Genomic DNA, 12,898 nt, shown 5'->3' on the forward strand with positions numbered 1-12,898 from the left:
TGATCTCTTGAGGTCTTGTTTCTTCAAATCTCAGCACTTCCCTTTTCTTCCTCATACCCTCTCAGAGAGTTTTTCCTCACTACTGGTTCGCTCATTAGGGACACACTTACAATAATAAGGAACAAACTTATACTTTATTTTATTACTGCTTTATCTCTGTAAAGCTGCTTAAAGACAATGTACATTGTTAAAAGTGCTATAAAAATGAATTGAATTATGCAATCCTGATGATGATGCCAAATTTGTTATGGAAAACGAATAAACAGACGCAGAGGAATATGACAACAGTAAATCTGATTATTTTTAATGCACAGAGAAAAAATGTGCGAACACTTCAGAAACACTCATACAAAGTTCGGTCATACAGGAAGCTCGTGTGTGGTGGGTGATCACTTCTTCACTGGCTGCTGTTTGTTATCCTCCAACAAATTCACCTTGCTGCTGTGATCTTCCTGCTCTGATGCATTTTATCTTTCAGTTCATGCTGTTCAGGCAGTTTTCAGTTAAACCATATGTTCCAACCTTCTTCTTTGTAGCTATAACTTCAGTCACACACACTTGGTCCATTGTTTCTCCCTCAGTTCCTCTGCACTTTACAGATTTTCTCTGTGTAAATTGTAAATTTTTTAGAACGGTAATTTAATTGTACCTAATTAAAAGTACATCCAGATAATACTGATTTTCCATAACAAATGGATTTTCATTCATAAGTACAAAAATAATACTTTAAAAAAACATTTATATAAAACATTTTGCTACAAAAAAATAATTCTTTTTCTTTAAAATTGAATGATGGATGGCTTCCTTCATGCTGATAAACAAAAAGAATACAGAAATTAAATTAGAATTTAAATAAACAAATGCTTTCATAAATAAAATTCTGAAAGAAATCATCACATACCTCTTAACATGCACCCCGTAGACAGTTTCATTAACATCTGAGAGAGTAAAAAAAAATTATATATATATATATATATATATACACAAACACACATGCGTACATACACACACTATATTGCCAAAAGTATTGGGACACCTGGTCATAAATATGGTATGTGATTTTTGAGCATCAAATTCCACAATTAGTCCCAATTTGCTCTTATAATTCACTCTTCTGGGAAGATGTTCCACTAGATTTTGGAGTGTGGTTATGGATATGTGTGTTCATCACCCATGAAAGGCAGATATGGCATCTGATGTAGGTGAGGAGACCTGGGGTGCAGTCAGTGTTCACATTCATCCCAAAGGTGTTCAGTAGGGATGAGATCAGAGCTCTATAGCAGACCACTCAAGATCTTCCTCTCCAAAGGATGTACACCAGATCTCCATGGAGCTCACTTTGTGCACAGGGGCATTGCCATGCTGGAACAGGTTTGGGTTTCCAAGTTCAAGTGAATGCAAAATGGGTTTTTTTAGCACATCTAAAGCTTTGTGGTAACAGATTGGAAAAAAAACACATATAGCAGGAAAGGTGACCCAATACTTTTGGCAATATAGTGTGTTATATACACACACACACACACACACACACACACACACACACACACAGGAGCTCATATACAATAGACAAACAAACAATGAACATACCTGATCTTCTTCCCCGTCGTCCTGAAAGCGATGGTGTAGTGTGTTATTCTTGCAAGTCAGCTTTCAGTCACAGTGTGTGAAGTGTGTTTCTTCTCAGCAATCCTCTTCACTGCAAACTCCATTTCATCCTTCTTCTACACAATGTATGTATAATTACATAAACATATACATTTAATCAATAAATACATCTTAAACAACTGTTCAAAACACTGGGTCTTGTCACATATTTGATAACATGTAATGCAGTTCTGCCTCGAGGTTACTCCAAATGATCTCAAACTGCCTTCTGGTTCACCAAACACTTCTTCATGCTGCATTCTAGCTTTGTCTCTCTGCCTCCTAGTTTTACCAAAAACATTTTTATTCTGCTGTCAGACTTTATAGAATAGACTTTATGTCACATATACATTACAGCAGAGTGAAATTCTTTCTTTGCATATCCCAGCTTGCTCAGGAGCTGGGGTCAGAGCCCAAGGTCAAGCATGATACAGCACCCCCTGGAGGGTTAAGGGCCTTGCTCAAGAGTGGCAGCTTGGCGATACCGGGGCTTTAGTAACCCAGCACCTTAACCACTGAGCTCCCACTCTACTGCTTACCACTGTGGATTATGTCTTTTCTTGTCCCCATTTCAGGGCCAAGATCACGGCTTCAACTTTTCCTGATTTTAAAAAGAACACCATCAAACCTCCACCTTTGTTCTTTGAGACACTTCCTTAACACTGGAAATTGCACCAAAAGGCCTCAAAAGTGTGTGGATATTGTGTGAAGAGGTACAGGAGCTTCTGTTGAACTTTAGGACCCATTATGGTGTTTTGAGAGCCATCATTAAGATATTCTGTATTTTTATTTATTTATTTTTCTTTCCATGTTTTGTTTTTGGATCCAGACTAAATTGTTTATGTCTACTATCTGTTGTCTCTGGCTGTGATCTTCTTTGTGTACACTTCTACCTTTCTCAATTCCTGATGTACAGTTTTCAGAAGCTCTATTTCTCCTGTATGGAATATTCTTACAGATCCTACATCAGAATCTGGCTTACAGTAATGAAGACACACACATTTCTACTTAGAAATAAGGAATGCAGTACAGTAAATAGAGGATTACTCACACTTTCATCGTGTTGTCTTTCCAGGGTGTGTTTTTCCAGGTTCTGTTCATTTTCACTCCTGTTTTCTTGAACTATTGGTGAAACAGTCGTAATTCCGAACACATCAAAGAATTTGAGCAAGAAGGAGGAATAGGTCTCTAGGATTGAGGGAGGAGATCGTCCAAGGAATTCACTCAGCTTTAACTGGAGAATCCGCTGGAATATTAATGTGGAGTTAATAAGAAAAAAAGACGTTAAAATTTTACTTAAAAATTAATTTTTTTACAGATATTTTTATTAGGAATCTGATTTTTTTTTTTTGTGATTTAATTTGATCTTTAATTTGCTGATAGTGATGAAGTAGACTTTAAAAAAATAGATTTATTTTTTTATTGTACGCACCATGTCCCCATAGTTACATGGTGTCTGATTCTTGTCCATTTTCTTAGTCACACTGGCATTTTTCTTCAAGTAGGAAAACTGATCTCCAAATGAATTTGTGCTAAGATTCACCTTCATAAAAAAGAAAAGAGAAATAATTAATAACCAACCTTTTCTCTACATGTAGAACCAAAAAGTGGTGTAGCAGGTGTGTGTGTGTGTGTGTTTAGTGGGAGTGTTTAGTTAATGTAACACACCTGACACCTATCCGTGCTGTTTATAATAACAAGGTCTCTCTCTCTCTCTCTCTCTCTCACTCACACACACACACACACACACACACACACACACACACACACACACACACTGTGTTGTCCAATCAGCAGTAATGTGAAGGAGTCAAAATGCTGTTTCCTTGTATTTTGCTACTGTGCTGTAGTATGAGGCCAAAACCAAAATAAATCATTTGCTCAGTCTTTAGTGTGAAAACCCTGTGTAGTCCATTTAAGAAAAAAACAATATAGTAAACTAACATTTTCTAAATTGTAGAGCCAGTGTGCAGAGAAGACATCAGAAAGACAGGTATCTCTTTTCTTGTCATAATAATGACCATAGGAAACTTCATCTGGCTTGCATGACGAAACTGCGTACACTGAAACAAAAGGATAAAAACTCATGAGAAAACAAACCTAAACATATCTGAATCATCACTTTTCACAGAATCGTCATCACACTCACCGTTACGTTCCTCTGACAGTTTCTCCAGCATTGATCCAGAATGACAAGCTCCCACATAAATGACCATCTGCAAACAGTGACCCAGTTCAAAAGATTCGTATAATTAGAGGACGAAATATAAAGTCACACACACACTTTAAACTATTTATGAACAAGGGAAATATGAAAGGAATGGAATGGGGAGAAATCTGGATTGTAATTGGTCAGAAGGTCTGACATTAGTGCAGCTACAATCACAGGTTTATATTACTACATTTGTTCTAATACATGATGTCACTACAGTCCACTCTTAAACTATTGGAACAGCGATTTATTTGTTTCTTACTGAAAACAAAAACAATGTCACCTACAACCAACACGAGGGCAGGGGTGAAGGTATCATAATCTACTCTATATGTGGGGTCAGAAATCAGAATCATAAAGTCTTATTGGAATTAATAAAGAAATACAGAGATGAGCCAGAGATGAGCTCTGTTGCTATGAGCAAAAGAAGCGGGAAGAGAAAAGAGTCTAGAGAGAGAGAGAAAACACAAACAAAGTGAAAGTTAATAATAAAAGTGTGATTGCGGCAGAATAAAGACTTTTTTGCTGTTGTTGGACCTGCCACCTGTCTCCTCTTTCTTCTACCCTCAGCCAGCCTGCACACTGGTGCAGAAACCCAGGGTGATTCAGCCATGCCACTATTGAGCCTCCATGGAGTGGGTCCAGTGCCAATATCTAACATTGCTATATCATGTGGTGTGGGTGGCTGAAGAACATCTGGCAGTGTATCCAGAGGCAGGTGACGGGTTCAGCAACAAGAAAACACTGATTTACCTTTGAGCTATAAGAAAGGCAGGTAGAAAAAGGAAAAGAGAACACAGGAATGTATTCAAATATAAAATGCACCTTTAAAAACTTGCGCTTCCTTGACATTTCCTTCACAGTTTTAACAAGGTCGTCTGCATTAAGCTGCAACAGAGAACTAATTATTATATCACCTCAGTATAATACAGTTAATGGGACTCAAAAATCTAGCAACCTTCTCACATTTTATTTATCTAGCAGGTGAAGGAAAACTTCACTACCCATTACTTCAGTATAGTGCACTTTACACAGAGAGGGTAATAACAGAAGGGGTAAAAAAAAAGTATCATACCGTGGAATAAGGAAAACTGAAGTGCCCATGACTTCCATGGCTTGATAAGTAGACGAATATAGTGTCATTTTCATCACTGAAAGACAACAAAATGTTCTTGTCATGATAAGTTAAGAAGAGTTGGTTTCTGCTCTCACTTGGATTATAGTAGCTATAAACACTCATTTCTACACCAGCCTCTGTTTTAATATGATAAAAAACACAGCTTGTCATGTTACAGAGAAACCATAAACTTCTCACACACCCTCAAATTTTACCCTGAAATTCTCTTTATATGGAGTGTTCAACAGAAAATCTCAAGTCAAGTCAAGTCAAGAGGCTTTTATTGTCATTTCTACTATACACAGTGGTACACAGTACACAGTAAAAATGAGACAACGTTTCTCCAGAACCCTGGTGCTACACTAAACAACAAACAACAAAACAACATTAAGCTAAAACACAAGTTACATAAAGTGCATAGAGTGCAACCTGATGCAAACAGTGCAGACAGACAGTGCAGACAGACGACACAAGACAAGACACAAAACCCAATATAGCGTTGACCAGTAAACCTACTGTATACATGATTATACAGTACTGTACAAGAAAACTGTAAAAACTATACAAAATATAAACTATATCCCAGAAGTGAGTGTAAACAGTGTAGTGCAAAAAAATACAGCAGCGGTCGAAGGTGCAAAAACAGCATGTAAACAGTATAATACAGTGAAAATCCTAAATGTGCAAGAACAGCACTCAGTAAAGTGATAACATATTAGAAGTGCATTAATATAAATCTGTGATATGCAGCTTCACTGTTATTATCAGAATCTCAAATTCAGTAGGCAGGTGTAGGGAACTAACTTATTGAATAACTTCTATCTAACATAGTCCATAGTTTCTACCTTCGTATTACTTTTTTTCCAGCAGTTGAATCTCCACACAGTGCAGCCAGAAAGTTTTTAGCTGATACCTCCTGATAACAGACAATTTCAAAACCATTAATTCCACTTCACAGGCAGGGTATGAATCGTGTATTACAGGTAGAACATTTTACCTCTCCAGTGTAGTCCTTTGGAACCCCAGTGTAAACATTAGGACCATTTGGGACGTTGATTATGGTGCCAGGAACAGGATTTCTGCAAAAAAAATATAGCTGTAAAAAGGATTCTAGACATTTTTCCTCCCTGATAGCAAAGTTCAGGAATGTTTTTAATTGGACTAAAAATGTGATTTTAAATGTCTCTAATTTTGGACTGAAAATTATTCCCACAGTCTCTCCTTCCTTAAAACTGAAAAAAAAGATTCAGGAAAGCATGAAAATGAGACTTGCACAGCTATTGGAAGAGGAGAGAGGGCTGATGTTTCTGCTGTAGGTTGAACATTTACACCAGCCACAACTGGTTCCATGGTCTGATGCGGCAGCCATTAGGAAATAGATGCAGTGATGTGCACAAACCTGAAACACCAGCATTCTGTTCTTCACAGATGGAGGGTTTGTTAAACTCAAATTAATATTACCTACTGTACCATTACCCACGCACCATTACTCCTTTATAATGTTAAGACACAGTTGTCCTGTAAACTAAACTATAAACTAAAATTCACTGCCTGTATTGCACTTCACCTACAGTCCATCAATTGCTCTGGAAACCTGCAGATAACATCAGCTGGTCCATCTCCCTTATAGACACCAAGCAAGGACCAGTATACCTTTCACTGTCAGGCAAGTAAGATAGACCCAAACTCTATCAGAATAACTTACTTAAGCTCAGTATTACTATGGTATTGATTGTATTTTTGTCCATAAATATCTAAATAGTTATTCCCAATAGTATAATTCTCTTCATTTCATTACATTTCTCTCAGAGTGTCTGCTAAAGTTTATATCTGATCAGATTTAAGCCATCATATCACATGTTGCTTGGATCAGAGGAATCTGTCGTGAACCTTCAGAATAAACAGTGTGGGCATCTGCAGCTTTGAATACATGCTGCTTGAAGGATGTTGTTTTATCCAATCAGATTTCGAGTTGGCAACATTGAGGCCCTCTAGCAGGCATACAATAACATTCTCTTTTACGTCCTTTGATGATCAGAGAGCGTCACTAGTCAGAGCTCACAAACTGCATCTGCAGCAAACTGCATCTTAAATCTATTCATGTGGATTTAATGCTTTTATTCCACAACGACCGACAGAGAGGACGACATTTTCAAGAAATGCTAGACATCGTTGGGAAAAGTTGCCAAAACAGTTAAGCTTTTCCTTGCAACATTTTCTTTCCACAAAATGAACACAATACACACAATTTGCCTTCATTTCAAATCCCCTGGAAAACCATTTTACTTCCTTGCCCTGAGATGGTTCTTGGTAAGTTCTAATATGATCTCTGCTCTCTCATTTTTCACCCTTTCTTGGTTCTACATGGTGAAATTAGTGCAGTAGTAAAACTATGACCTGTTGAACTCTGTAATACTCACTTATTATTCTGAGCGATATCATCATGCATCATCACCACAATCTGCTCATCTGGAATCCCATTCCTGTGTACTATCTGGTAAGCGTGACACACGTTGGCCTGTAAATAGTATTGAGAAAATTAGAAATGAAAGCCTGCATGTACTATATATATATATATATATACACTTTTTACTAATATAAAACTATTAATATTAATACAAATGATATGAATATGGCACATGGATCATTCAACAAAAGTGGCACTTAAATAAACCACCAAATTAAAATTATACCAAAAACAAACAAAAGTTATTACATAAATTGTTTATATTTTTTTTTTGGTAACAGATTGATTTCTAGCAGAAAGTTTAAAATTGTTACCTGGTGTCCATAGTCTTCCCAACCTTTAGAACCCGCTGCCAGGAGAACCCAGTGTTTACTGTTGCTACCAGTCATATTCACTATAAAACAAAGAAATGTTACATGTGACTGATCAAATTTATCACATCACAAATGTGTTCATTCCTTCCTCTCATCTACTCATCTTATTCACAAAATTAATGTGTTTCCACCTTTCCTTTAACCATCTCCATCACAAAACACATGTTCCTACCTCTCCTCTGTCCAGAAATTGATTCAGCTCAGTCTTCATATAGGTAAATGCCAAAAACAGAGATGTTCGTTTTATATATCCAGCAGACTTTCATTTTCACTTTATCACTTATCAGGATGCAAATTTTGAAATCCACATTTTATTTTTCAGGTAAAGCAGCAGTTGCTCCAGACCTGAAAACAAGAAGGCCATCAACATACTGTTGGGTTATAAAGGGTTTTATTGTGGCTGTTCGTTTATTTGCAATAATATCAGCTCTAGTTTTAAACAGTAAATTAAGATCAGTGCATTTACTGAGTGAAACTGAAAGTGCACACACACACACACACACACAAATTCCCCTAACATCACTCTGAGTCACCAGTATTTTATTAAATTCCCCTTTGCATTTACGATTACAGTGATCAAATTCCCTTAAGGACAAAAACAACAGTTTTTGTGAAAATGTAAAGTTCATAAAAATGCGAGAGATGACGTATTTTTTATGAAGGCCATTTAACATCTCCATAAACGAACAGAGCACATCAGAACTGATCTTTGTAATTAATAACCAAATTTACATGCAACAAGATTCTCGTTACTAAACTTCAGATGTTACCCTTTGGACCTGGTTAGAGAGCTCACCCCCATCCAAATCAATGTTGATATCTTGCTTAAATCTTGAAAGTGTCATTCAACTTTCTAGGCCCATTCGCAATGTCCTGAAGCACAATCAAATCCTCAGGGATTTACATTTACATTTACATTTACATTTACATTTACATTTGCGGCATTTAGCAGACTCCCTTATCCAGAGCGACGTACAAAAGTGCTTTGAGTCTCTAGTAATGAATAAATCTACACTGGTACGCAAGATTACACACTCAATATAAATATAACTCTTGAATTCTACAAGCTTGGAAAGTGCTAATTGAAGTGTTTCAGGAAGATGAAGGTCTTCAGTCGTCACTTGAAGATAATTAGGGACTCTGCTGTACGGACATCTAGGGGAAGTTCATTCCACCACCTTGGTGCCAGAACAGAGAAGAACCTTAAAGTGTACTTACCTCTCATTCTGAGAGAAGGCGGTACCAGTGGAGCAGTGCTGGAGGATCTCAGACAGCGTGGTGCAGTGCGAGATGTGATGAGGTCACTGAGATAAGATGGTGCTGGTCCATTTTTGGCCTTGTAGGCAAGCATCAGTGTTTTGAATCTGATACGTGCAGCTACTGGGAGCCAGTGGAGGAGCAGCAGTGGGGTGGTGTGGGAGAACTTGGGCTGATTGAACACAAGTCGTGCAGCTGCGTTTTGGATCATTTGCAGTGGACGGATAGCGTTCAGGGGAAGACCTGCCAGCAGAGAGTTGCAGTAGTCCAGTCTTGAAATGACAAGAGACTGAACAAGCACCTGGGCAGCCTGTATGGACAGAAATGGTCGAATCCTTCGGATGTTGAAGAGAAGAAATCGACAAGAACGAGCAACATTAGCGACATGTGGGAAGAAGGACCGTTCATTGTCCATAGTTTCCCCAAGGTTACGAGCAGTGGCTGATGGGGAGAGCAGAGAGTCATAAGGTGTTATTTGGAGATCTTGACCTGGAGATGAATCGCCTGGGATGACCAGCAGTTCTGTTATGCTGGGGTTGAGTTTTAGTTGGTGAGCATGGGATGATCCCCACATTACTGTATTAATTCTGATAGTGTATTTAAAAACTGTGTACACAGTTCACATCTGTGTATGTGTTTGCACCTGACACCAAGACAAATTGCTAGTAATGTAGCAGACACATCTGAATGTTTTCTTTGTTTGATTTAATTTGATAAATAATATTTTGGCAGGTTCTGAGTTTTGACATTATATTATATTTTTTACCTTTTGTACATATACGGGACTCTTATTTTGAAGAGCGGCAGCGCGCAAGGCATTACGGTCACGGATTACGGCTGTATGTATGCATAATCGCATGGTTCATCAGCTTTGTAACATTATACTTGTATATTTGGATTAGCACCCCCCTAAAGGGCATAAGCTCTTACGGTGATCTGTTTAAGTTGCCAAGGTTTAATAAAACGTCTTTGAGACCATCTGTAAAGTTTAGTCGTTATTAGGTTGGGGTCCGCTATAGTAAGAGCTTCACCCTCGCTGTTTCATGACGCTGCACGTGCTTCTCGAGACGACGGTAAACGGAACACAGCACTCGGAATCGGCGTGACGGTCAACAGAGTTCAAAAGGCATGAAAAAGTGAACTTATTATGGAAACGGACACAGAAAAACAACAGTCTAAAGGCCCATCTCAAAGAGAAACGGAAGGTGAAGGAGAACAGGCTGTGGACGGAGCTGTTAAAGGTAAAGATAAAAATGAATCTGAATGGCAAAGTCAAGTGCAAGACAGTACAGAGCTCCCTCGACGTTCAGAACGGCATCATGTTCCCACAGAAAAAATGCTTGCATATAGAAAGGAGGAATGCAGTAAGAAAGAGAAAAGATTAATCACTATGTATGAAGAATGGAAATTAGAAGCCCGCAAAGCAAGACGTGACTTAAAATCAGACATTTCAGAAAAACAGTTAGCAGAAACGGCAGACTCCCTGGAGAATAAAAGAAACTGCATCATGAAAATCTTCAGTGAAATAAGGGAGCATATTATACCTGCTGCTGAATTAAGACGTAAAATTGATGCATGTGAGGCTGTTACAAAGGACATCATTAACATTGTGTTGGAAAGACTGGCAACAGTTGATGGAGAGTTTGATGAAGACAGAGAAAAAGGCCGTCTTCGTGAACTTTTAGCACATAGTTACGCTCGCTCTATATACGGCTCGACTGCTTCAGAAGACATCAGCAGCCACTCTGGATCATCTTGTTCAACAGACAAACGAGCAGATGCTGTAGCAGAGCTGGTTGCTAAGGAGGCTGAATATAAAATAATGCAAATTGAAAGACAACAAAAGGAAAAAATAAGATGTCTGGAAGATCAACTTAGGAAAGAGGTAGAAACTCATAAGTTTGAGATAGAACAATTACGAATGGAAAAGGATTTAGAGGTTGCTCGTGCCAAAGTAAATTCATATGATGAAGTTAAACAAGAGATGAATAGTCAGTCGATCATGAGTGAACATGAAAGTCATAGAAACTTAATTTCTTCTGTGACACATCAACAAAAGAATGTTGTTCAATCAGCACATCTCAGTGAAGTGACTCAGCTCGCACAAGCAGTTCAGGACAGCATAGCAATCAATAGACTTCCCATACCTGAGCCTACAGTGTTTAATGGAGACCCAATCCAGTTTGTGGAATGGAAATCCTCATTTATGTCACTCATAGATAAAAAAGGCATCTCCACGGCTGATAAACTCTATTATTTAAAAAAATATGTGAGTGGACCAGCACACAAATATCTTGAGGGCACTTTCTATCGAAGTGATGAGGCGGCTTACGAGGAAGCGTGGAACAAACTAAATCAAAGATTCGGCCAGCCCTTCGTAATTCAAAGAGCTTTCAGGGAGAGGCTTTCAAAATGGCCTAAAATACAGTCGAAAGATGCCGAAGGATTAAGGACATTTTCAGATTTCCTAAATGCCTGTTTTCAAGCTGTACCTCATGTCAAAGGCCTGGAAATATTGAACGACTGTGAGGAAAACCAAAAGTTGGTACAAAAACTTCCTGACTGGATAGCTTCCAGATGGAACCGGCAGGTTACAGTGTCTCTCATGGAAGGTAAAGATTTTCCAAGCTTTAAAGACTTTACTGAGTTTATGTCTACTGAGGCAGAAATTGTGTGTAATCCCATCACTTCTCTACATGCTCTTCATTCACGTGAGCTGCCTTCGGAAAAGGGAATATCAAAAGAAACGAGAAGAAATAAAGCAGTTGTCTTCCATACCCAGTCCTCTGTAAATAATGACAAAACCTTAGCAGCTAAAGGACAGTCAAGAACTTCATGCATGTTGTGTCAGGATGATAGTCATCGACTTTGCAAATGCCCAAAATTCATGGAGATGCCTCTGAAAGACAGAAGGGTCTATGTCAAAGACAACAAACTGTGTTACGGCTGTATAAAACCAGGACATTGTGCAAAGGAGTGTCGTCGTCGCTATACATGTGATGTATGTAAATTGCGGCATCCCACATGTCTTCATGATTACAATTATGAGACTAATGCAAACAGAGAAAGACCACTGTCAATGGTGAGAGATGTATATGCACAGGAAAGAGAAGCTACTAATGCCATGTCCCTTAATGTCACAAGTGGAGGTCAGTCAGTCACTACTTCAATGATTGTACCGGTTTGGGTGTCATCCTGTAAAAATCCATCTGAAGAGCAGCTCGTTTATGCTTTATTAGACACTCAAAGTGACACCAGTTTTATTGATGAAGCAGTGAGTAATGAGCTACAAGTAGATACTCACCCAGTAAAACTCAAGCTTACCACCATGCTAGGAGACAACGTTGTCATAAAAAGCAAGAGGGTCTCCGATCTTCGTGTGAGAGGGTACAATTCTTCAGTGCATATCGATCTTCCTCCTACATATACAAAAGAGTGTATTCCTATAATTTGTAATCACATAGCAACAAACGAAACAGCAAAGAACTGGAATCATCTAAAGCCAATCACAAACAAACTACCACCTCTACTCAGTTGTGAAGTAGGCCTGCTTATTGGCTATAACTGTCCTAGAGTACTAGCTCCCAGGAAAGTCATACTGGGTAAAGATGATGAGCCTTACGCCATTCTAACTGACCTAGGATGGAGTATTATAGGCTACTCCAACACAGGATTCCGTGATTCCACAATCAGTCTTTGTCACAGAATGACGACAAAGGAGTTGCCAACTTTAACACCTTTAGAGGCAATTCATGTTCTTGAATCAGATTTTAAGGATGTTGCCATGGATAACAAAGCAGTCTCACAAGAAGACATTATGTTCTTAG

At 38.4% G+C, this 12,898-nt stretch overlaps 1 protein-coding gene across 1 annotated transcript; it reads right to left on the reverse strand.

Annotated features, from left to right (window-relative positions):
- Positions 1-277: 277 nt before the first annotated feature.
- On the reverse strand, positions 278-8,073 carry LOC124388489 (legumain-like). Its single transcript, XM_046853172.1, has 14 exons — positions 7,987-8,073; positions 7,755-7,834; positions 7,394-7,491; positions 5,971-6,052; positions 5,819-5,889; positions 4,932-5,007; positions 4,682-4,744; positions 3,794-3,860; positions 3,589-3,707; positions 3,077-3,187; positions 2,696-2,890; positions 1,588-1,721; positions 902-938; positions 278-811 (listed from the first exon to the last, which is right to left on the reverse strand). Exons 2-12 carry the CDS (start codon positions 7,827-7,829, stop codon positions 1,644-1,646), a joined length of 1,035 nt encoding a protein of 344 aa, XP_046709128.1. The 5' UTR covers positions 7,830-7,834; positions 7,987-8,073; the 3' UTR covers positions 278-811; positions 902-938; positions 1,588-1,643.
- Positions 8,074-12,898: the final 4,825 nt, after the last annotated feature.

The sequence above is a fragment of the Silurus meridionalis genome, chromosome 7, assembly GCF_014805685.1.
Source record: "Silurus meridionalis isolate SWU-2019-XX chromosome 7, ASM1480568v1, whole genome shotgun sequence".
Taxonomy (NCBI): Eukaryota; Metazoa; Chordata; class Actinopteri; order Siluriformes; family Siluridae; genus Silurus; species Silurus meridionalis.